We start from the raw sequence: 22,670 nt of genomic DNA, 5'->3' as shown, positions 1-22,670 counted from the left end.
TTTTTTAAATTCTCTACAAAATACGTACTAAAATGTTCAAGGATGAAATGACATGCTGTCTGAAATTGGCTTCAAAGTAATCGAGGTGGACAGAGTAGGGATATAAATAAGATGGGAGATTGGCTGAATATTGAGAATGGCGTAGCCCAGTGATGGGTTCATGGAGGTTCCTTATATTATTCTATTTTTTGTATGTTTGAAGATTTCCATAGTAAAAAAAATTTTTAAACCACCCCAATGCCTTTCAATAGTGAAAGCCAGTTATCTTGTCCCACCTGATGGCTTCGCTTATCAAGACTAGACATTCCCTGTTCCTCCAAGTGATTGGATGGTTTTTCATTCCCTTACCATTTAGGTGACAGTCACCAGAAAGTGCTCCACTTGGTCAAAGTCCTCAAGTGGCCTAGAACAGGGCGCAGGGCCCTAAAGACCGTCTGGCTATTTTTTATTAAGACCTTAGGCTGAGTTACTCTTCACCCGGGTCTTTGTCTTTCTTACACCAAGGTCATCAATGATAATTGTGCACAAAGGAAACAAAGGGCTCAATTATCATGCACTTCAGCTTCCAGGAAATGCAGAGTCAGTTAATTATATTTTCTAAACAAAACAAAGTAGGTGGAAAAAAGGGCATTATGTGACTTTGAATTGGTATCTTTTGAATTGGGTTAGAAATTTCTTTAAAAAAATTTTTTTAGTTCTAAAAAGCAAATGTAGAAGGAAAAGCTTTTATGTAGTGGTATTATGTAACACTGTGTCTGAAAAATTATATTTAAAACGATTTTAATTTTTATTTTTAAACCACGTAACCAGGAGTTATTCTAGGTGCATCTTCTTTCTGTTTTCCTTCATTTTTTTCTTTCTTCTCCATCTCATTCCATAGAAGATTTGAGATGACAAAAGTCAGAATTGCGAAATAGACATTTATTTTGGTCTCCCTCCACTCGGGGCTGAACTTACCAGACCAGAGAAGACAGCTGCTTGTATCGCCACAATTTAACATGAGTTATACAGACCTCCACATCCAGTCAAAATATTTCTTCTGCCTTTTTTATCAAGGTTACAAACATTCTACCTTTAGAGATGATTTCCTTTTGTCATAAAGACTTTTTGTCATGAACCTTAGTATGACTTGATGGAAAAAGTGCTGACCTGGATAGATCGGGTCCAGGGCTAGCTGTGTCTCTGATAAGCTGTGTGACCTTGAACGAGTCACTGTCTCCTTGGCCCTCTCTCATCTAAAGAGATGAACCTAGAAGTGTGCCTCAACAAACACGTTATTGGCATTTGGGACCGGACAGTTCTTTTTATTTTTTTAAAGATTGGCACCTGGGCTAACATATGTTGCCAATCTTCTTTTTTTTCTTCTTCTTCTTCCCAAAGTCCCCCAGTTTACAGTGGTATATTCTAGTTGTGAGTGCCTCTGGTTGTGCTGTGTGGGACACCGCCTCAGCATGGCTTGATGAGTGGTGCCATGTCTGTACCCAGGATTCCAACCGGCTAAACCCTGGGCCGCCGAAGTGGAGCGCACGAACTTAACCACTCGGCCACAGGGCCGGCCCCAGGACAATTCTTTAGTGGAGCTGTCCCTCACATTGCAGAATGTCTTGATGCCCTCCCATAAGACCAGTAGTGCTTCTCAGTCATCTGGACAGCCAAAAACTGCTCCACACCTTTCTCAATACCTCCTTGGGGAGAGAGAGACTGCCCATTTGAATGCCATAAGTCCCATTTTATTTTTAAAATTCTGTATTTTGAGTGTTCTAATCAATCATTACTTGGCACAGATGAAAGGACAGCCAATCGGAAGTAAAACAGGTGTGGATGGAGATGCAAGGAGAAGACAGAGGCCCCCGAGGGAGACGTTATAGGAACACAAACTCTGCAAAGAGATCCACCAGTACCTTTCTCCATCTTTCTGCACTCTTTCCCACCCTGGCAGGAAAGCATAATGGCCCCAGGCTAGCCAAGATCCTTAACTTGTAGAAGGATTCCATAAACCAAATGTAAGCCAGATAATGAGGGATTCATCCGTCACCTCTCCTAGGCACATTTTAATTCAAAAGGGCTGTCCCAAGAGAACAGCACTTAATCTGAAGGGTTAAATCTGAAAACGAGGAAAAATTTTAAACACAAGCAACAGAACGTGAAGGAAAGTTTTTAGGATGGGAGCCTACCTGTCGCCCTTTAATTGCACGCTCAGATAAAGCTAAAGGGACTCCTGTCTATGAAATATGATCTCTTCTCGTTTCTTCCAGGTGCAATACGGTAATTGCCCCCATTCATTACATCCACCTACGTGGCATGTTTGTTTGTGGTTTGCTTGTTTTGCTAAGATTGCTCTTCAGACCAACTGGTGGCCTTCTGTCATTTTCTAGGACTGTCGATGGCACAACATTCACGAGTTCCGTTAAGGAGAAGAGTGTGGGCCGAGCGCTCTACTCACAGGCCAGAGCGAAAGGCAAAACCGCTGGATTGGTGAGGTAACGTCCAGAGAGAGTGACCTGCTCCCTTGTCCCGCTGCTGCTCTGCTCAGTCCTATTGCCCCTACAGCAAACCAGCCTCCAGAAAGGTCCAGACCTTGTAGTTAGATGGTAGAATCAGGTTCCCAATTTCTATTTCCCAAAGGCCTCTCTGCAACCAATGAGTGTGGCTGATCTCACACAGGTTATCCTTACATAGCTTGCCTTGAGAGTGGATGGATGCTCTGTAACTAAAGGTTGATTTTCTTTAAGAGTGCATAGAGGAACTCCAGAAATATTGCTGGTCTTGTTACAGCACTTCCCATGCATACAGAAAGAAGGGCTGGGAATTTGTTTTAATGATTTATTCTGCCTTATTTTTATGGGGTAGAGTTTTTTTCAGCACCAGTTCCTTAGCTTAGCTTCTGTTGATTTTTTTCCCCCTTATAATCCTAAATAAGACACTGGGAATGCAAAACCATCCTCAAAAAGGCAGCCTCTCAAGCAAGAAACCTCTAAGGAATTTTCGACCCGTCACTCCTCACACGGCACATCTGATCTTCTGCCAGATCCTGCCATCCTTTTTTCTTCATTTCCTTCTCCTCCTCTGTGTCCCCAAATTCACCTTCATTTGAAGCTCTTTCCATTTCATTCATGCATTCCTTCATTCAATGAAAATGCATTGAATGTCAACTTGGTACCCAGTTCCGTCAGAGGCGGCAGCAACACAAACACTGTCAGGCCAGTGGAGGAGACAGACAAGGAACCTAGAATATATAGGTGACTATAATATATGTAATACATATAAGGGCAAGCTCTAATGTAGAAAGAGTGCAAAAACCTATCGGAGTTCCAAGTACCAAGTGTCCAATTCTGTCTGGGGACCCAGAAAATCATCACAGAGGACCTAATGTTTGGGCTGAGCCAAAGTAGATTAACAGAATTCAGCCAGGTGGAGAAGGGAGAGAAGAAATTCCAAGCAAAGGGAGCACTTCCAGCGTTAATCCAGGTTAATTAGTTCTCTTATCTTTGCATACTATTTTGCCATCTTTATCCATCACTTTGACCACCTTATCCAGTCCTTTCTTCCTTTGCTCATTCCACAAATATTTATTTGTAACTGAAACTCTCCTAGGTACTGTGAACAGGGCTCAACAGAGAACACAGGGCTCACGTTCTGGTCCGCTCCGCAGATAAATATGGCCTCTCACTGCTTGCTCTACTTCTAAGCCTTATACCAGGGCTTGCTCATCTTTTCCTTCAGCTACCCAGCATCCCAAGCTGACCCATCTACGGTACCTCCCTGATCCCGAATGGGCTGATTACGCACAGTCTCACCTTGCTTATTCGGTTATTTAATTTTTTAAAAATCATTCGTTATTTATCCTGATGCTCAAATCACCTTCCTTTGATGATCTTGCTGCTTTCTCCTTAACACCATAAACACCTCAAGATCAATGAGCACATTGGACTTGATATACACATGACTAAATAAGGACTTTGGCTGGAAATAGTTATTCAATTTGATGAAATATAGATTTATTCTTTCTGAAGACTTTCAAAAATAAAAAGAATCACTAGAATGAGTTTGAAATGCAGCCGAGGAAATGTGTGCTGTCTCTGGAATCATCTAAACCTGGGTTTGAGTCCCAGCCCTACAACTGACTGGTCGCGTGGTCCTGAGCAGGTTGCTTATCCTTTATGAGCCTCCTTTGTTACCATTCGATAAATGAGGGTAATGATACCCACCTTGCAGAGCTGCTGTATTAGGGATCATGTGTCACTTTCCTGGTACGTACTAGGGATCAATAACTGGTAGCTCTTTGCAGATGACACTCAAATCTGTAAGAAGCTCTGGAAGAAAAAGATCAGGTAGGAGAGAACACTGAAACTGTAGGCGGAATTAAATTGATCCGGAATTTGCAATTTTCTCTATTGTACCTACTGCTCATTTTCATGAACAACTGAGCAGGTTAGATTGCTCAGGAAAGTCTGGACACCCTCTGCCTAGATGCTGGTCTCGTGCTCGATCGTGCATGTGATGACTTGTGTCGGGGGTCGCCTCTTTAGGAGCAGGGCTCTTGATATGGAGGACTTCAAAACCGAAGTCAACATCCTCCCTGGAGCAAAGGTGCAGTTCGAACTTCATTACCAGGAAGTGAAGTGGAGGAAGCTGGGATCCTATGAACACAGGCTTCATCTGCAGCCTGGACGGCTGGCCAAACACCTGGAGGTGAGCATGGATGGGCGGGCTGTGCACCGACGCCATCCTCTATGGTTCCTATCCCCGATTGATACTTTCTGTCTCACCACTCTTTGTGTCAGCTCTGCCAGACCACGTGGTGTCCTGAAAAGATGATGGGTTTGGAGTCCACCAGGCCGCTTCCTTACAGATTTCAATGCCAGCTCTGCATTCCTTTGCTAGGGCAGCTGGAATAAACGACCACCAACTGGGTGGGTTACACCAACAGAAATGTGTCCTCTCACAGTCCTGGAGGACAGAGATCTGAAATCAAGGTGCCGGCAGGGCCGCTCCTAGGGACTCCAGGGGGAAGTCTGTTCCTTGCTTCTTCTGGGGTCTGGCGGCTGCTGGCGTTCCTTCACTTGTGGCGTCATGGCCACATCACTCCAATCTCTCCCTCTGTGTTCACATCGCCTCCTCCTCTGTGTGTCTCAAGTCGCCCTCTGCTTTTCTCTTGTAAGAACACTTGTCGTTCGATTTCAGGCCCACTGGGTAGTACAGGATGATCTTGTCTCAAGATCCTTAACAGATCCGCAAAGACCCTCTGTCCAAATAAGGTCACATTCCCAGGTTCCAGGGGCTTGATGTGGACATATCTTTTAGGGGGCCACCATTCAACCCATGACACTAGCCTTCTGACATGGAACAAGTTACCCCAAGAGTCTATCTTTTCATCTGTGAAAAGGGTACTGTATATATTTTCCGTAGAACTTATGGAAATAGGTGGCAGGTGCTAGGAACTCAATGAATGTTCACTGTCTTCCTCTGCCACCCCATTCCCCTGCCCATTTGAACTCACCTTTGCTGTAATCGTCACCGCTTGCCTTAAGAAACGAGACACTCTTCTTGGCTGGAACCTCCATGACATCACGTGAGCATTTTGTGTAAGAGGCAGAGTAGAGCCAGAAGAAACCCAGGGGAGTGTACAGTCCCACCTGCCTCGTCATTTGACAGGGAGGAAGGGAAAGCCGACAGGTGGGGAATTGCCCGTAGACAAAGACGACTCTGGAGATGAATCGATCGTAGTGAAATTTTTATTCCAATTTCAAAACTTGCGCATCTGATCAATAAAAAACACTTTCTTCTTCATGTTCACTATGGCATTAATTTGCTCTCAGGGTTTATGACGTTGAGCTCTTCTCAGAGTCCCTCCTGGCACATACGATGCCTGTGTATGAATTAGAAAAAGATGCCCTTCCTCCAGGCAAATGCAGCCCCGTTTCAGGGCACGTGACTTGGCAAGTGGGTGAAGGGCTGGATGTCCGCCCCCTCTTGCAGTCCTGGCCAGCCGCCCTGCACAGCACAATCCGTGACCCTGGGGATTTTTCCTGGAGTGATGAGTCACCCGCACTCTCTTGCTCAATGCTGTGAATCCCCTGGTAAATAGCATGAGGCAGCAGTTAGAGGTGATCAGCATCTCGCTTATAATGATGCAATTGTTGAGGCTGTTGATAAGAATAATATTAACAGCAACTGAGTTAAAGATATGAAAGTATTTGTCTGCTATAATATTTTGGGCAAGGTGTTTATACATAGTATATGTCGTTGAACCCTCACCACAAATTATGAGGTAGACACCGTTATCTCTGACTTACAGATATGTATAAATAACTTGCCTAAGGTCACAGAGCAAGGACATAATTAAGGTTTGAGCCTAGGTCTGACTGCATCTGCAACCACACTGTGGACTATACATCCTAGAATTTGAGTTTGTGTCCGTGAAGGTCATGATTCTTACCACACAGATCAGGTAGCCTATAAGTCTTTCTTATATTTCTGAAATTTGTAATCATCCTTAAATTTCTCACGCTCTTAGGAATTCCTAATTTTCAAAATAGGATGGAGTTTTAGTAGGTCAGAAAGAGCGTCAGACACAGTGGCAAGTTCCCTGAGTTCTGGTCCAGAATGGGCACTGACTAGCTGTGGGATCTGGGCAGTTCTGCTCCCCAGCCTTAACTTTCTCATCTGTGAAAAAAGAGGTTGGACTAGATGATTTTTAAGGTACTGTCTGATCTAATAGTCTATGAAATTTATCCATTTCCAAAGAGACTTGATCTCATCCAAAAATAAATTAAGGAGAAAACATAAAATTATAGAACTTCTCCTGTCTTTATTTTTAGAAACGGTTTCTAATCACTGTCAGAAAGGCCGCCAAGTTGGAAATGCATTTCCCTCAAGGAATCAAGGGGAACAGATCTCTGTTTAAACCCTCTTTGATGTATCGAATTTTGGGAAAACTTTTCGTTCCAACTCTGTGATCCTTACAGAAAGACTAGGAAATATGGGGAGTGACTCGGGGCCACTGTGGGTTGGTCCCAACTTCTCAGTGGGACCAAGCGCTGGGCCTCAAGAATAGGCCTCCAGATGCACAGTGTCCCAGCAGGTCCACTAGATTCTAAGGCCACATCAGTATCAAATTGAACACAGGACTGCTAAGAGCTTTTGTGGCCCTAGGGAAAACGTCCTCCTTCCATTTTCATCCTCTATGGAGAGACTAGACTTCATCTTGAGTACTCTAAATTCATTTACAGATAGAATCTCGTGGAAGAATGAAAGCAGAGCCTCCAGGTTTTTTCCCTTTCCTCTAAGAGCCTCTCAGTTGTCTACCCACAATGGCTAGGTCCGACTCTCCTGGGACATTTGGTCCTCCTGATTCTGTGTATATTTAATTCTTACCAACTTGGAGAATCATTTGATCATTTGGAGTTAATGGGAATCTTGGAGGCAAATAAAGTTTACCTCTTATACTGGAATTTGTACTAACCAAGAAGGAAAACGTTGACTCTGCTTAGACAAGCGTCCATGACTTTAGGAAAGCAGAATTTTTTTAAAAATTAGAAAAAAAGGTTGGCACGACTTCAAAGCCAGGAACTTCCAAAGGGGAGATAGCTCATCACTGTCGAAAATGACTCTAGATGAGGAAGAGGCAGTAAGGAAACCAGTGTATGCACACGGTTCTATCTGATGACCTCAACTTTAAGTGGGTGTGTACAAAAGGTGGGGGGCAATCTAAAGAAAAACAAATAGAATATTGTGGCATGGGGCTAAAGAATAGTGTGGTAATGTCAACTGAAAAGATAGAGCAGAAGCTGTTGAAAGTCAAGCAGCAGCATACGAAGCATTAAGAGCTCAGGCTCTGGGTTTGAAGCACGGCTTGGCCACGTACTAGCTGAGTCACTCTGAATCTCTGTTTCTTCCTCTGTAAAATGAGAGATTACAAACAAGAACAATCACAGATAATAATAACAGTATCAGTGAGAGTTTAGTGAGTTCATACAAGTCCAGTGCTTGGCGCAGCGCTTAGAGTCTATAGGGAGAAATGGCAGCTATGACTATGGTTCGACCAAGGATCGCCCAAAGGGATTGCCTCCTCTTTAGCTCTGTCTAAAACAAAAAGACAGAAAAAAAAAGAAGTTCCAGGATGTGGAGGAAATGGTCTATTACTGACAGATCTACAGAGTAAATACAGACTCATTGAACAATGGCTTTTCTTCTTTTTCTTTTTCCTCACAACATGAATGCTCCTCTAAATAAAAAGAATAGAATAGGATAGGAGAGGGGAGGGGAATTAAATCTCAGAGGAAGGAAGTGATAGAAGGGAAGTACTGAGGGGCCATTTCGAGATGAACCATGTCCCAGAGAATTTAAAGAATGGGCAGAAGTGATTCATGGAACCATACTGGGTCATCTTCAGGAAAACTTGAGGATGAGAAAAACAGCAAAGGACTTAGAAATTGTACTTCTTGCTCAAAAAGCCTTGGAAGGTATTTTCATACTTTGAGTAATTTTCTTTTCTTTTTTTATTAGTATCTCTTTCTTCATGTTTTTGTTGGTTTGTTGTACTTCCTTTTTTCATTGGGGTAACATTGGTTTATAACATTATGTAAATTTCAGGTGTACATCGTTATATTTCTATTTCTGTATAGACTACATCATGTTTACCACCCAAAGACTGATTACCATCCATCACTGTAATTTTGAGTAATTTTCTTTCCCATCTCCAGGTAGACGTGTGGATTATTGAACCTCAGGGACTGAGATTTGTTCATGTTCCTGACACATTTGATGGCCATTTTGACGGTGTTCCAGTCATATCTAAAGGACCCCAGAAGGTACCATAAGTATTGCATGTTGCAAAGACTCTAAGTGGCCGCTAGCTCCTGGGTTCGGGCCTCTTCCCGTGCTCTGGGGAGCAGAGAAGCTGTCAGATGTTGAGCCGAGGAAACTATAGGAAAGAGCAGTGGTCCCTGAGCAAACTCTGGGGTCTTCCACAGGATACACAAACTAAAACCTCCAAATGTTGCATTGCATTTTGACTAGCGACTGTCCCTTTTGGAGCCTCATTTCCCCCCAAGTCATCTCCTTGGCCAGCTAAAAGACAGATTTCACATAATGCATGGTGGATTTTCGTTAATCACAGCAAGAGATATTCAGCTTAACTCTCTCTGCCTTAATGGCTAATAACAACCAACTAGAGAAGGGTCAAGCTCCTCTAAGAATCTTTCACAAACTCCTTCTAGAGCTGGGAGACATTTCTTCCAGCGTGGAGGGGAAGAATTCTTTGAACCTCTTAAGAAGACCCAAAACCTGGCCAACAGCACCATAGGCTGGCAGATGCTCCCTCACATGCATTGGCACTGTCCCTTCCATCAGTAATAGGACCATGATGCTGCCTGGGTGCAGAATGGCAATACCTCTTTACCCGTGTGCACGAGAAGATGCAGCTGTCAACCACACCCCTGGAGAGGGATGGTGGCAGAGACCAGGCTCTGACATCACTATTCTTTCCAGGCACATGTCTCCTTCAAGCCCACGGTAGCACAGCAAAGAAAATGTTCCAACTGCTTGGAGACTGCGGTAGATGGAGAGCTGGTGGTGCTGTATGACGTGAACAGAGAAGAGAAAGCCGGGGAACTTGAGGTGCGTGCAAACAGTCTGGGAGAACGGCCGTGCTGAGGTCAAAGAACTGGTTCTCATTGGACAAACTCCCTGGCTTCTGGGTGGTTCCTAGCTGCCAAGACAAGTGTCAAGGCTGCAGAGAAGGGACCAAAACCATGTCTCCCTAAGTGTCATTAAGGATTATCTTTTCATGTCAAGAAAACTGAATAAAGGGTCCTTGGGTGTCACGACCCAGAAAGGTACTTCTAGGCCTCATATAAAGAACAAGAGAAAAATCACAAAATGGGGGTTTTGGATAATCTTCCAAGGTCCTTTGCAATTAGACTATCAAAGAAGGCACAGAAGTTGTGGGGCTGGGAGGAAGGAAAGACCAAAGCCTAGAGAAAGAGCTAGGGCTAGTGGCAGATTCCAGGGCCCACGTTCACTGTGAAATTTCTTGAAATTTTCCCCTTCCCCCTTTGTCATGTCTTAGATGCACGTCTGTATTTCCTTTGTGCTAAGGTAAGAAATCTTAGAGGGTATCCAAAAGCCTGTACTTCTCTCCAGGGACAGGGAGGTAGGCAAGTGTCCACAGCTATACGCCCTACAGCTGGACACGAGGCTGTCCTGGTGGAGGCAGCCAAAGGGCAGCTGAGAGAGAATGAGGGGAGCCAATCATCAGAGCCGCAGGGGAAGACCAAGAGAGTGGCCAGGATCCCAGGTGGAGGGGCCTCCCGTTCACTTCAAGAACAGTCCGAACTCCCTAGAGAGCACCTTAGGTCCTTCATGATGTACCCTGCTGATTCTCCACCCTAATTCCTTGAATTCTTGTATGCTATGCCCCACTGGGATGAACCACTTGGAGAGCCCCAAGGGTGCCAATGTCTCTCACACTAGGGCTGCACTCTCTGGAACTCTCCTCCCCACTCCTACCACCCCCCAACCCAGCCCCACTCTCACGCTGGCAGGCTGACGCCAAACTCATGCTAAAGTCCAGCGTAGATGCCATTTCCTTGGGAAAGTCCCTCTTGTCTGGGTTAGAGGCACCTCCAATGCGTGTTCTCAGAGCCCTCCATATTCCCGATCACAGCACTTACCAACCCTGGGCTGCAAAGTGCCTCTTCGCTTGTCTGGATCCTCCACTGGCCTGTGAGCCTCACCAGGGCAGGGCTCTAGCTGATTAACTGTGGGTTAGCAGGGTGCCCGGAACAGAGACTGGAGTGAACTGAAGTACCCTGGGGAATGAAGCTGCCAGGAAGGCTCGGACCTTCCCAGGAAGGGAAGGAGGGAGAGCAGGAAGGAGAAGGGAGAGATGGATGGATGGCAAGCCTCTGTTCCCTCCCTTCCGACCACCATGCCTCCTGCAAACCCGATGCATCTCTCCTCCCTTAGTCCCCAGGCTCCCTAACTTCCTACATTCTAAACCTCGGAAACAGTTGGGCTCACAAATATGTTCTGTTTTTCAGGTTTTTAATGGATATTTCGTCCACTTTTTTGCTCCTGACAACATGGACCCAATTCCCAAAAACATCCTCTTTGTCATCGATGTTAGTGGCTCAATGTGGGGAATAAAAATGAAACAAGTAAGTCCCCCCCTTGGTGGCAGCAGTATGTGGGACTCCCTACCTTCGTTGGTCCCCTCCCAACAGTGCAATCATTCAATGCCCGCTTACCCCTTAGGGCTTGTCTCAGTCAGCTTGGGCTGCTGTGACAAAGTACCACACCCTAAATGGCTTATAAACAACAGAAATTCATTTCAAAACTCACCTTTTTGAAAAATTTCATCTCAGTATAACCTCTTCTCACTCGGATCCTTCTTCTGCTTCATAGTCTTTTGGTTCTTCTGCATAATGTTTTACATGACTATCTTCCCATTGTTCACAAGTAACTTGAAATCATTAGATGCATATCTTTTCTGATTATATTGCAATTCCTTGAGCGTAGCCATCCTGTGTCGTGTCTTCCAGTTTGGAGTTCAACATGGATTAATCAGCCTTCAGTGGCGTAGATGCAATTCTAAGTAACAAACAAGGAAATTTATTTTATCTATCAATCCATTCATCCAACCAATTGGAACAACCAACTAACCATTCATTCATTCATTTAACAACCATTTCTTATCACCCATGTGTTCACCACAGTTTGAGGATCCAAAAGAGGAAAATACATGGCCCCTGTCCACTGTGCTTATCCCCCAGTACCAGCTTTTCCAACAGTGGCACTATTGACATTTGGATCGGATAATTCTTTGTTGTAGGGGCCGCTCTGTACACTGTAGGATGCTTAGCAGCATCCCTGGTCTCTACCCACTAGATGCCAAAAGCACCCACCCCCTCAGTCATGACAATCAAAAACATCTTTGGATGTTGCCAAACGTCGCCTGGGGAGAAAACTGCCCTTAGTTGAGAACCACTGCTCTAACACAAGAGCTTGCTCCCTGCTTCCTTTCTTCCTTCATTTATTTAATAAATATTTATTAAGCACCCACTGTGTCAGGCACTTCATTGGTAACGAAATCAACCAAAAGCATTAAAAAAATCATCCCTGCTCTCACGGAGCTTACAGAGCTTCTGGGGTATGGGGGGACAGAGAATAAGCAACAAACACAGCAAGTAAATTTAAAAGTATCTTCAATGGTGATGTTATGAAAAACGCCCTTTTTAAGAAAAAAAAAGAGGAGTGCATTAAGAATCAGGTGTGCCAATTGCAGGGGGATGAAATTTTAAACATGTTTGTCCTCTAAACAGGTGCTTGCATTGAGAAGACCTTGAGTAAACCCTAGGAGGGTGAGGGGAGAGTCGTGCAGATTTCTGGGGGAAGATCCCTGTAGGCGTCAGGAGCAGCCAGCGCAATGGCTCTAAGTGGGGAGAGTGTCAGGCGCGTTCAAGGAGCAGAGAGAAGAGCGGTGTGGCAGGAGGTGGGGGAAGCAGCGGGAGATGAGATTTGAGAAGGAAGGGGCAAGGGCAGATCGTGTAAAGCCTGTTAGGTCATTATGAGAACCTTGGCTGTTACTTTGAGAGAAATGGAGAGCTGTTGGAGGATTTGGGAAGAAGGAGTGGTATGAGCTGACTTATGCTTTAAAGGATGTCTCTGGTTGCTATGGTGCGAATAGACTGGCAGGAGGTGAGGGTGGAAGCAGGGAGGCCAGAGAAGAGGCTGTTGCCGTCATCCAGGCAAGAGACGGTGATGGCTTGAACCTGGGTGGCAGTTGTGGATGTGGCAAGAAGTGATTGGATTCTGGAATCTGTTTTGAAGGTAAACAGAATCTCCTAAGGCTGTGAGGTGACAGGGAAGAAAAGGGGACTGAAAGATGTTCAAACCCGTTCTGCCTGAGCAATGGGAAGGAAGGATGGCATTTGCCATCAGTGAGCTGGAAAAGACAGGGGCAGAATCAGACTTTGTGGGGAATATTGGGGGTTCGGTTTTGGACATGTGAAGTTTGAGATGTCTATTAAATATCCAAGGGTGCATGTCAAGCAGGCTGTTGGCTAGACAAGTCTGATGTTCAAAGGTGAGACATCGAAATATACAATTAGGAGACACTAGTATGTAGAAGGCATTTACAGCAATGCGACTAGATGAGTACACCAAGGGGTAAGGGTAGATAGAGAAGAGAACCAAGATCGAACCCTAGGCTAGTCCAAAAATTAGAATTGGGAGAGAAAAGGAGGAACTGGCAAAGAAGACTAAGAAAAGACAACCAATGAGAGGAGGAGAAAACCAAGAGAGTCTGAGGCTCTGGAAGACAATGAGGAAGTCATATTAGGAGGGTTTGACCAGTTGGTTCAAATGCTGCTCATAGGTTGAGTCTGAGAAGTGGGAATAGTCCACTGGATTTAGCAACGACCTTGACAAGGGCAGTTTCAGTGGAGGGATGATGGTGAAAACCTGAATGGGCTACATTTCAGAGAGAATAGGAAAAGAAGATTTGGAGACAGTATGTTTAGATAATCCTTTCAAGGAATTTTATTGCAAAGGGAAGCTGAGAAATGGATACAAATGGGACTTGTAAAGGGATGAGAAGTAGCCCGTTTTTATGTTTATGGAAACGTACCAAGAGAGGAGGAAAATTTAAGACGTAGGAGAGGCAAAGAACAGTTGATAGAGTGACTTCCCTCAGTAGATGAGAGAGAATGAAATCTAGTTCACCAGCAGATGGATTTGCATTAGGTAGAAATACTACTAGTTCTTCCATATTATCAGGCAGGAAGGAAAAATATATGAGTAGAAATACTGGTAGGCAGGATTTTATGGTGGTGCCTGTTGTAGCAACTTTCTTCTGATTGCTTCAGTTTCTCAGTGAAGTAGGAATCCAGGTCATCAGACGAGACACGTGGAGGGAGGTGTGGACGTGGACGGTTTGAGGATGAGAAGTAGTAGTTTACGAGAGTGGGTGAGGGGCTGGCCCTGTGGCTGAGTGGTTAAGTTCGCGCGCTCTGCTGCAGGCGGCCCAGTGTTTCGTTGGTTCGAATCTTGGGCGTGGACATGGCACTGCTCATCAAGCCACACTGAGGCAGCGTCCCACATGCCACAACTAGAAGGACCCACAACGAAGAATATACAACTATGTACCAGGGGGCTTTGGGGAGAAAAAGGAAAAAATAAAATCTTTTAAAAAAAAGAGAGAGTGGGTGAGTAGCTGGACTTGAGAAATATGTTTGATTTGCAGGCACCCCCAAGGGAGCAGCTGAGGTTTGTGATCATTAACTTAAAATAAGACTGAAGTGGTTGTGCATAACAAAATAAGACAGTAAAAGTTTAAGCATCAAAATGCAGACAAGACATGTTCAGAGCAAGTGCAAGATAGATCTGTGTTGACTGAGGTGGATTTAAGAGGTTTTCTGGAAGAATTACAGCTTGAGTCACTACTTGAAAGATGACTAGGATGAATTCTTGGTCTTCCCCCTTTCTTCTTAGACTTAGAGCTTATGTAATGAGACCCTTCTCTATTCTCTTTCAAAATAGACAGTGGAAGCAATGAAGACCATATTGGATGACCTAAGAACTGAAGACCAGTTCTCTGTGGTTGACTTCAACCACAACGTGCGAACCTGGAGAAATGATTTAGTCTCAGCTACTACAACACAGGTTGCAGATGCCAAAAAGTACATTGAGAAAATCCAGCCCAGTGGAGGTCCGTGAGTTTGACATAAAGCCCAGTGAGAAACTTCCATAGGGTTCAATTCTTGATTCACTGGAGAACTATTATTCCCTATCACTGTGGTCTTTGCCCACTCTGCAGCGTTCTGCCTTAAGTAATATGCTTATTGTTAAACGATGAATACTAAGTTTGTGGTGAAAGTACACATCCCACACTAGTTTTTAACCATTCCAGCCTTCCTCAGAAAAGCGTCAGTAAGTGACACCAGCCTTCTTGTTAACTCGCACAGCATAAAATGTCCCCGCCTGCAGAACAGTGTCCAAGTATACCAGCAAGGCTGATTTAGGTACCTTTAATTTGGTGTTTAACAAAACGATAGACTGGTGCATTGAAAGGGCTAATTCAGCTCTAAGGGGATAGTTTACCACAAAGTGAACATTTTACTCCCCTGGGAGATCTTGACCAGACTAAGCAAAATGTGTGCCACTTGGAAATGCAATCGAATGATTTGGGTACTGAATAAATTATGCATGAGCAATCACCTGACTGATGAACCTGAAGCCAAGACGTCATTGTTCTGTGCAATGAAAGAGTGCATGACAGAACAGCTCATTATATCGCTTGAACAGGCACAAACATCAACGAAGCGCTCCTGCGGGCCATCTTTATTTTGAACGAAGCCAACAACTTGGGATTGTTGGACCCCAACTCAGTCTCCCTGATAATTTTGGTTTCTGACGGCGATCCCACAGTAGGCAAGTATCGCTTCGATTTTCTACTGACAAATATTTTTACCGTTGTTTCTTGGGAACGTGATTTGCTTGAAACGGGAAATCTAATTGCATTTGCCTGAGTTTCTAAACTATTTTAAATCCTGCTCCTTTAAGAAGGCTTCTTTTGACCCTAAAACACTCACCCCGCTGAAACAAATTCCCAGATATCTTTCAGTGATGCTCTTGAATGCCTCCGTTTCATCTCCATATCGTGGGAAAATGTGAATTGGAATTGTAATAGTAAGCTATGAGGGTTGCTGATACCAACTAATGAAATGCATTTATTTCCTCCATTGAGGCAGGTGGGATGGTGTGTGGGAGTGTGTATGATGAGCATTTATCCCAAGGCTCCAGTAGTACCCCTGGAGGCCGCAGGAACATACTCTCCCTCTGTTCTCCACGTTGCCCTCAGTTACTCACCGAAACTGGAGAATGACTTGTCTTCTTCTAGTTTCTCTTCTGTGGAGAAATTCCAGACGTCCTGTATGTGAAGCATTTTTCTTATCCACAAAATGGCTCAACATCTCTCTGCTTCTTCCATGTTCTGTTATTTTTATGTGCTTATTTGGGTCTTTACCCTGACAAATGTAGGCGAGAGTGAATGCTAGATTCTGCGGCAGTCTGTCGTGTAGACAAGCACTGTGGCCCACCCGCACCTGACACAGCTCAGTGGAAGGAAGACGAGTGAGCCGATCGTGACAATGGCAACCAGAGTTTTAGAAAGGCGAAGAGCAACCGTTTTATTAATGGGGAGACTAGAACGACCGTGGTTATGTATTTGTTGTAGATTCCATGTGTTTTTTCCACCTTGGATCAGATTACTTTGGAAATTCAACTTTAGAATAAAATCATTAGGAAGAAAAGGAAATATAGTAAAAAAATTAAGCCTACTTCTCACTCCTGTCCCTCAACCATCCAGTTCCTGTCACTGGAGGCGATCGCTGGTTGCCAATTCCTTGTGTGTCTTTCCAGAGATATTCTATGCATATCTGTCTACTGTATATGCATACATATACATATATGTGACTATATACACACATGTATACATACACACATATATGCATGCATATATACAAATACATCCTACATATACCAATTTTTACATTGATTTTCCCCTTTAAAATTGTGCCTTTGAGATCGGTCAATATAAATACATCAAGAGTCACCTTGATCTTTTTAATAACTGCATAGTATTTCGCAGTGTGAAAGGATCGTAGTTTAACCAATCTCACTTATTGGTGTACGTGTGAGGGTTTCCCATCATGTTGCTATTCTCAGTAATGTTGCTATGTACCGTTGCCCACACTGCGTTTCAATATGCATGAGTGCATCAGTGAGAAAAAATCCTGGTTGAGTCGCTGGGTCAAAGGGTAAGTGCATTTTTAATTTTGACCAGTTTTGCTAAGCTGTCCTCCATGGATTTTTCAAAAATTTTACAACGTTGCCTCCTTCCTTTCCTTTCTGTCATCATCAACTTCAGGTGAACTGAAGTTGTCAAAAATTCAGAAAAACGTGAAGCAGAACATCCAAGACAACATCTCCTTGTTCAGCTTGGGGATAGGATTTGATGTAGATTATGATTTTTTGAAGCGACTATCCAATGAAAACCGCGGAATTGCTCATAGGATTTATGGAAACCAGGACACTTCTTCCCAGCTCAAGGTAACATTTTTCTCCTATTCTTATCTTTTTTTGCTCCACTCAAAATCATTCGACTAGCAATATCTGAAGCCTAAAAGAAGACAGCAGAATTTAAATGAAAATTGTCATTATTTCCGCTATATTCAGCTGCATGAATCAGGCAGGTGTTCGAGTCCTTTCTCATGCACCCCACCCTACTTGTATATCAGCTTTAGCAGTGAGGTGAGAGGCTGAGGCCAGGGGCGCGCAGTTCCGTCCTCCCTGAACAAGTCTTCGGAGACACTGTCAGAGCTTCTTGCGGCTCTCCGTTCCTGCCAAGCAATTGGTCCTCCTCCTCATCATGGCCTCCTGTTTTCCCTTTCAAGTGCATTGGCATCTTGGATATCAACTTTTTATAATGTAACACAGATCAAACTATAGCCTGTAAGTTTCCTTAAATATGAAGGATATGAATTACTCGTTTATTTTGACTAAATGGACAAGAAAAAGATGTAGAAGAACGTACCTTACCCCAGCTGTCGGTACCAGATACCATATATCGAAGGCAGGCACCACACTGAAACTTGGGGACAGGTAAGGGATAAGTTTCTAATTTGGGAATATCAACCCAGCTGACTTTTCTGATTTTCAGTGTCCATCAGCTTTTCATGCTGGTCGTAACAGAAAAAAAAAAAATTACTAGACTCTTAAATCAATGGTAATACTCTTAACAAATCTTTATCTTCTCTGTGTCTCAGTTCGTCTGATAGTTATGAGAATTTTCCTTGTCCCATAGCTTTCCACAGAGATCTTGTGAGAATAAAATAAGAGGTATCTGCTAAGCTTTGGAAGAATCCCAGAGAAAAATGCTTTAGACCTATAAAGTGGTATGACAATAACGATTTCTCTGTTTTTTTTTTTTTTTATGACTTGTAGAAATTCTACAACCAGGTCTCTACTCCATTGCTCCGGAACATTCAGTTCAACTATCCCCATACGTCAGTAACGGATGTCACTCAAAATAGTTTCCCTAACTATTTTGGAGGCTCAGAGATTGTGGTGGCAGGAAAATTTCACCCTGAGAAATTGGAGCAATTACAGGGCATTATCACTGCGACTTCGGTACTTTCGCTCATTTGCTTATTCTGAAAGTACTAACTCATCCCTTGGACAAGGTCCATCTTGTATAGTAAGAGACTAACACTCTATATTCCAAGAATCTTGCATGTGGAATAAAAGCAGTAAGTGAAAGAGAAAGCAGAAAAAGATCTATGCCATCTTCCCAACTACTGTGTAAATCCTCACGTTTTTCATCCCAAACTCAAACCCAACCCTAGAGGTATGCTTTTACTTCCTGTTTTGTATTCTTTTGAATTATTTTGCATTCCCCTTAAAATTGCATAGGACCCTGATTCACTCACAGTAGGTACAAAAAATGTGGACTAATTAACTATAATTCTGCTTCCCTGGTGTTTTTCAACTGAACCTTCCATCGTCCAGGCTAACACAGAGTTAGTCTTAGAAACCCTGGCCGAAATGGACGACTTGGAGGATTTCCTATCAAAAGACAAGCATGCAGATCCTGATTTCACCAAGAAATTGTGGGCCTATCTGACAATCAACCAACTTCTAGCTGAGCGGTAAGGAGTGAAGAATGTGCCCCACAGGCATTTGCAAAAGTGAAAGGTTTGCCCTGACGATTTGAAGTAACACACAAAAAGACATTGGCACCAAGAAAGGCAGCAAATTAATTCAGGGTTTGGATTATTAATTTCCACTGGTTCCAAGCACTTTAACTAAAGCTGGGTTCACTCTTTTTTCTTTTTTGTTGAGGTGTGACATACATAAAGTGTGTGAAGTGCATGAATTCTGTGTACAGTTGAATGAAATTTTATACGTATCACCCACGTAGTCACCACCCAGATCTACACATAGAGCATGTCCATCATCTCTGAAGGTTCCCTTCTTCTCCGTCCCCTCAACACCCACCTCCCTCCTCCAGTGGAAATCACCACCCGGATGTCAGTCACCATCAATGAGTTTTGTCTGTGGCTAAATTTCGTGTAATGGCTTCCTTCACTCAATATGATGTCTGTGAGATTCATCCATGATGCTGGGGGGTAACACTACTTCATTTGCATTTACCCTTAAAAACAGGTTGTTGTCCAAAGAGAAATTTATGGTAAAGTGATTATGATATAATTGCATAACGAAGGGCACCCTAATAGTTATCTATTCCATCTCTGGCTTCTCAGCTGACCTGCGTTTAAACTCGCCAATAAAAAAACTGTATTTCTAGACTATGTATGCATCAGAATTACATGAGGGTGTTGGATAAGAAAATCACCATCCCCGAGCCCCATGCCTATTCGGTTGGATTCTCGGGAAGATGGAACAGGGTCACCTGAATTAGGTTGTGGAAAATGAAATGTGGTTGGATAACTGGACTCACAGAGAAAATCTGTGATGTCAATAAGATCATAAGACAGACACAGGGTTGTAGCTGTGGCTTGGAAGTAAGCGAGAGCTATCCTCGCCCTTTTACAAAAGCACCCTGGGTGCACTTAAGCGATACAGCACATTGCTGCAGAAATTAAATATTAATTTTTAAAAAACAATCCCTATAAAAACAGATGAGTGGTTGCCTGGGGTTAGGGGGGGCGGCAAAGACGAACAGGTGGAGCACAGAGGATTTTCAGGGCAGTGAAACTACTCTGTGTGACACTATAATGATGGATACGCGTCGTTATACATTTGTCCAAACCCATAGAATGTACATCACCAAGAGTGAACCCTAATGTCAACTATGGGCTTAAGGTGATTATGACGTGTCAGTGCAGGTTCATGGATTGAAATAAATGTCCCACTGTGGCGGGGGATGTTGATAATGGCACAGGCTGTGCATGTGTAGGGGCAGGGGGTAAATGGGAAATCTCTGTACTTTCCACTCAGTTTTGCTGTGAACCTAAAACTGCTCTAACGAAAAAATCAAGTCTGTGAAGAAAAACTCCTTAGGCCTACATAGCTAGATAAAATAGTAAGCTTCATGAAGGCAGTTAGTTTAGTTCACCTTCTGGCCCGCAGGGTCCTGCTTGAACCCCGAAGTGATGAGGTTGTCGAACTTCAGCTCAGCCTTACATGTGGGGATGTCTTCTAATGTCTCTATTTCCTGAATACAGAAGCCTGGCTCCTACAGCAGCTGCCAAAAGGAAAATTACAAAAACAATCCTGCAAATGTCTCTGGACCACCACATAGTGACGCCCCTTACCTCAATGGTGATTGAGAACGAGGCCGGGGATGAGCGGATGCTGGCTGACTCCCCTCCGCAGGATCATTCTTGCTGCTCAGGTCAGTGTTTCTATCTGGTGGAGAAATATGGCCGGTCAGCTTTCTTACCCTGCGTCCAGGTCCTCCGACCTCTGCTGCTCTCCGTGCCCAGCCTGCCTCTGGCTTCCAGGTCGGTGTCTCCTGTGCCCTGAACTCTTCCTGTACTCTTCCCCCGGTTTCCTTTGGGGACAGCTTATTGCTGTGGTCTTCAAACATTTTTGCTCACATATCTCCCAAAGGAATTTTGAAAACCTGTGTACCCATTCACCCATTTTTCAAATTAAGATTTGAAATTTTTCATCTTGTTTAAATAATTGCAACGAATTTAACTTCTGGCATATTGTAAATATTGAGCTTTTAAAATAAAACTCTTGCATCACTGTCTTAAGTGTAGCCAATGAAATGGAATACTTAAGCTGATGCTCACCATGACCTATTAAAAAAATGGATGAACAAATCCTACTTTAATTATTGGAAATTTTATATATTTTTTCTGGTTGAACTTGGATTTCCATTCCACTTTCTTGGCAGAATTCTGTCCTAACATAATATGTTTTTAGGCTTGAAAGTCTTTTATTGATCATCATACTTCTCTGCAAGAAAAATATGTTTACATATTTAAATTTTCTCAGTTCCTTGTGATCATAGATTCTGAGTGTTCCAAGTTTTCTTCTGTATTATTTTTTTTTTTTTTTTTTTTTTTAAAGATTTTATTTTTTTCCTTTTTCTCCCCAAAGCCCCCGGTACATAGTTGTATATTCTTAGTTGTGGGTCCTTCTAGTTGTGGTATGTGGGATGCTGCCTCAGCGTGGCTCAATGAATGGTGCCATGTCCGCGCCCAGGATTCGAACTGACGAAACACTGGGCCGCCTGCAGCGGAGCGCGCGAACTTAACCACTCTGCCACGGGGCCGGCCCCTCTTCTGTATTATTTTATTAAAATTACTATGAGTAGACAATTGATCAAAATAATATAAATATATTATAAATTTTGATATGCAAAAGAGGTAAAATTTTATTGGAAATCATCTGTTAATGAGAAAAATGTGGCAGAGTATTTTCTCATTTATCTATGGCTAAGTGTTATTAATAGATGGAAAGAGACAAGATTCAGCATTAATTGTACTTAAAAACTTTTTTAAAGGTATAAATTGGACAAAACTTGTTAGCATTGACAAGTAGATGAGAACAGAAAGACCTTTGTTACAGCAACGTCACTCACTTACCTGATCTTCTTTGAAGTTATAGGACAAAGCTCACGTCAAGATCTAGTATTCAAAAATTGTTTTTAATGCTCTATCAGATGTCAGTCCAGTCCCTACTCTCATTCTGTTGAAAGCAAAGAATTGGAAACTATCTGACTTGCAAATGGACGTGCTTCCCAGTCGTTGGAGTCGTTCTGGTTTTTGGCACGACACCAATTTTCAAATGGACCCTTGGGTTCCAGGGAAGTTTCTGGTGAAGGCAGGCAGGGAAAGAGCACGCCTCCCATCTGTAAACCAGGGGAAAGAGCATTTCTTAGGAGACAGTGTATATGGAAGCTGAGAATCTAGAAATTGCTTTAAAAATGATCCACGATCTCTGCACCCTGTGGAAAGTCCCCAGCTACGCCCAAGGGCGCAGGTGCCAAAGTTTAGAAGACCTTGGTTTATTTATCCAAGTGAGATGCCAACTTTACAGCAGTGGTCCAGGGTTCAAGGAACTCTGACTTCTGCCATCCCAGTTATGATAGCCTGGGGCTTCACAGCTAAATTTACCCAGGGGAAACTCACCCTCGATAAACTGGCATTTACAGGGGATTTTATATCACCTAGATAAAATGCCTAGGTGAACAGGCATTTGTTTCTCAAAGAATGGAAGACTGACTGCATATCAGAATACAAAATGAACTTTTTGTAATAAGTAGAGGAACCTCTTTGGGAAACTAAATTGTTCAGATTGTTGTTTGATGAGTAAAGAGGAACAGATCGGGGAAGATGCTGACTGTAAGCCAGGACTTCTCCAGAAGCTGGACTGGACATTATCTCCCCAGCCTATGCTGAAGGCACTGGAACCTTCCGCGATCTCTACAGGGCAGTTCCTCTGGCTGCAGCCCCTAGCCCCGGTCCCAGACTCTGCAGAGAACTCTACAGCATGACGATAGAAGGAGCCAGAAGAGCGAGGACTCTGGAATAAAAACAGGGGTAGAAAACCTTAGCTGAGAACCTCCTGGGTGTGCATGAAACAGATTCTTGCAATTGTAGGCAACTTCCCTAGAAAAGCACACCTGG

The 22,670-nt window shown here is 43.5% G+C and overlaps 1 protein-coding gene and 1 long non-coding RNA gene across 2 annotated transcripts in view; one reads left to right on the top strand and one right to left on the bottom strand.

The window, feature by feature from the left end:
- ITIH2 (inter-alpha-trypsin inhibitor heavy chain 2) overlaps positions 1 to 22,670 on the top strand; it is a 39,871-nt gene that overhangs the window by 7,274 nt on the left and 9,927 nt on the right. The window contains exons 5-15 of the mRNA XM_001916932.5: positions 2,376 to 2,480; positions 4,530 to 4,692; positions 8,706 to 8,813; positions 9,493 to 9,621; positions 11,046 to 11,162; positions 14,545 to 14,713; positions 15,310 to 15,435; positions 16,934 to 17,115; positions 18,010 to 18,195; positions 18,574 to 18,713; positions 20,253 to 20,422. Coding sequence (XP_001916967.1) covers positions 2,376 to 2,480; positions 4,530 to 4,692; positions 8,706 to 8,813; positions 9,493 to 9,621; positions 11,046 to 11,162; positions 14,545 to 14,713; positions 15,310 to 15,435; positions 16,934 to 17,115; positions 18,010 to 18,195; positions 18,574 to 18,713; positions 20,253 to 20,422 — 1,595 coding nt within the window. The remainder of the gene's footprint in view (positions 1 to 2,375; positions 2,481 to 4,529; positions 4,693 to 8,705; positions 8,814 to 9,492; positions 9,622 to 11,045; positions 11,163 to 14,544; positions 14,714 to 15,309; positions 15,436 to 16,933; positions 17,116 to 18,009; positions 18,196 to 18,573; positions 18,714 to 20,252; positions 20,423 to 22,670) is intronic.
- Positions 5,720 to 12,807, bottom strand: LOC111771185 (uncharacterized). Its single transcript, XR_002804862.2, has 4 exons — positions 12,650 to 12,807; positions 11,347 to 11,595; positions 10,677 to 10,846; positions 5,720 to 6,146 (listed from the first exon to the last, which is right to left on the bottom strand). It is a non-coding gene; the product is annotated as an uncharacterized lncRNA (long non-coding RNA).

This window comes from Equus caballus, chromosome 29, assembly GCF_041296265.1.
Source record: "Equus caballus isolate H_3958 breed thoroughbred chromosome 29, TB-T2T, whole genome shotgun sequence".
Lineage (NCBI taxonomy): Eukaryota > Metazoa > Chordata > Mammalia > Perissodactyla > Equidae > Equus > Equus caballus.
This window is presented reverse-complemented; position numbering and strand designations above follow the sequence as displayed.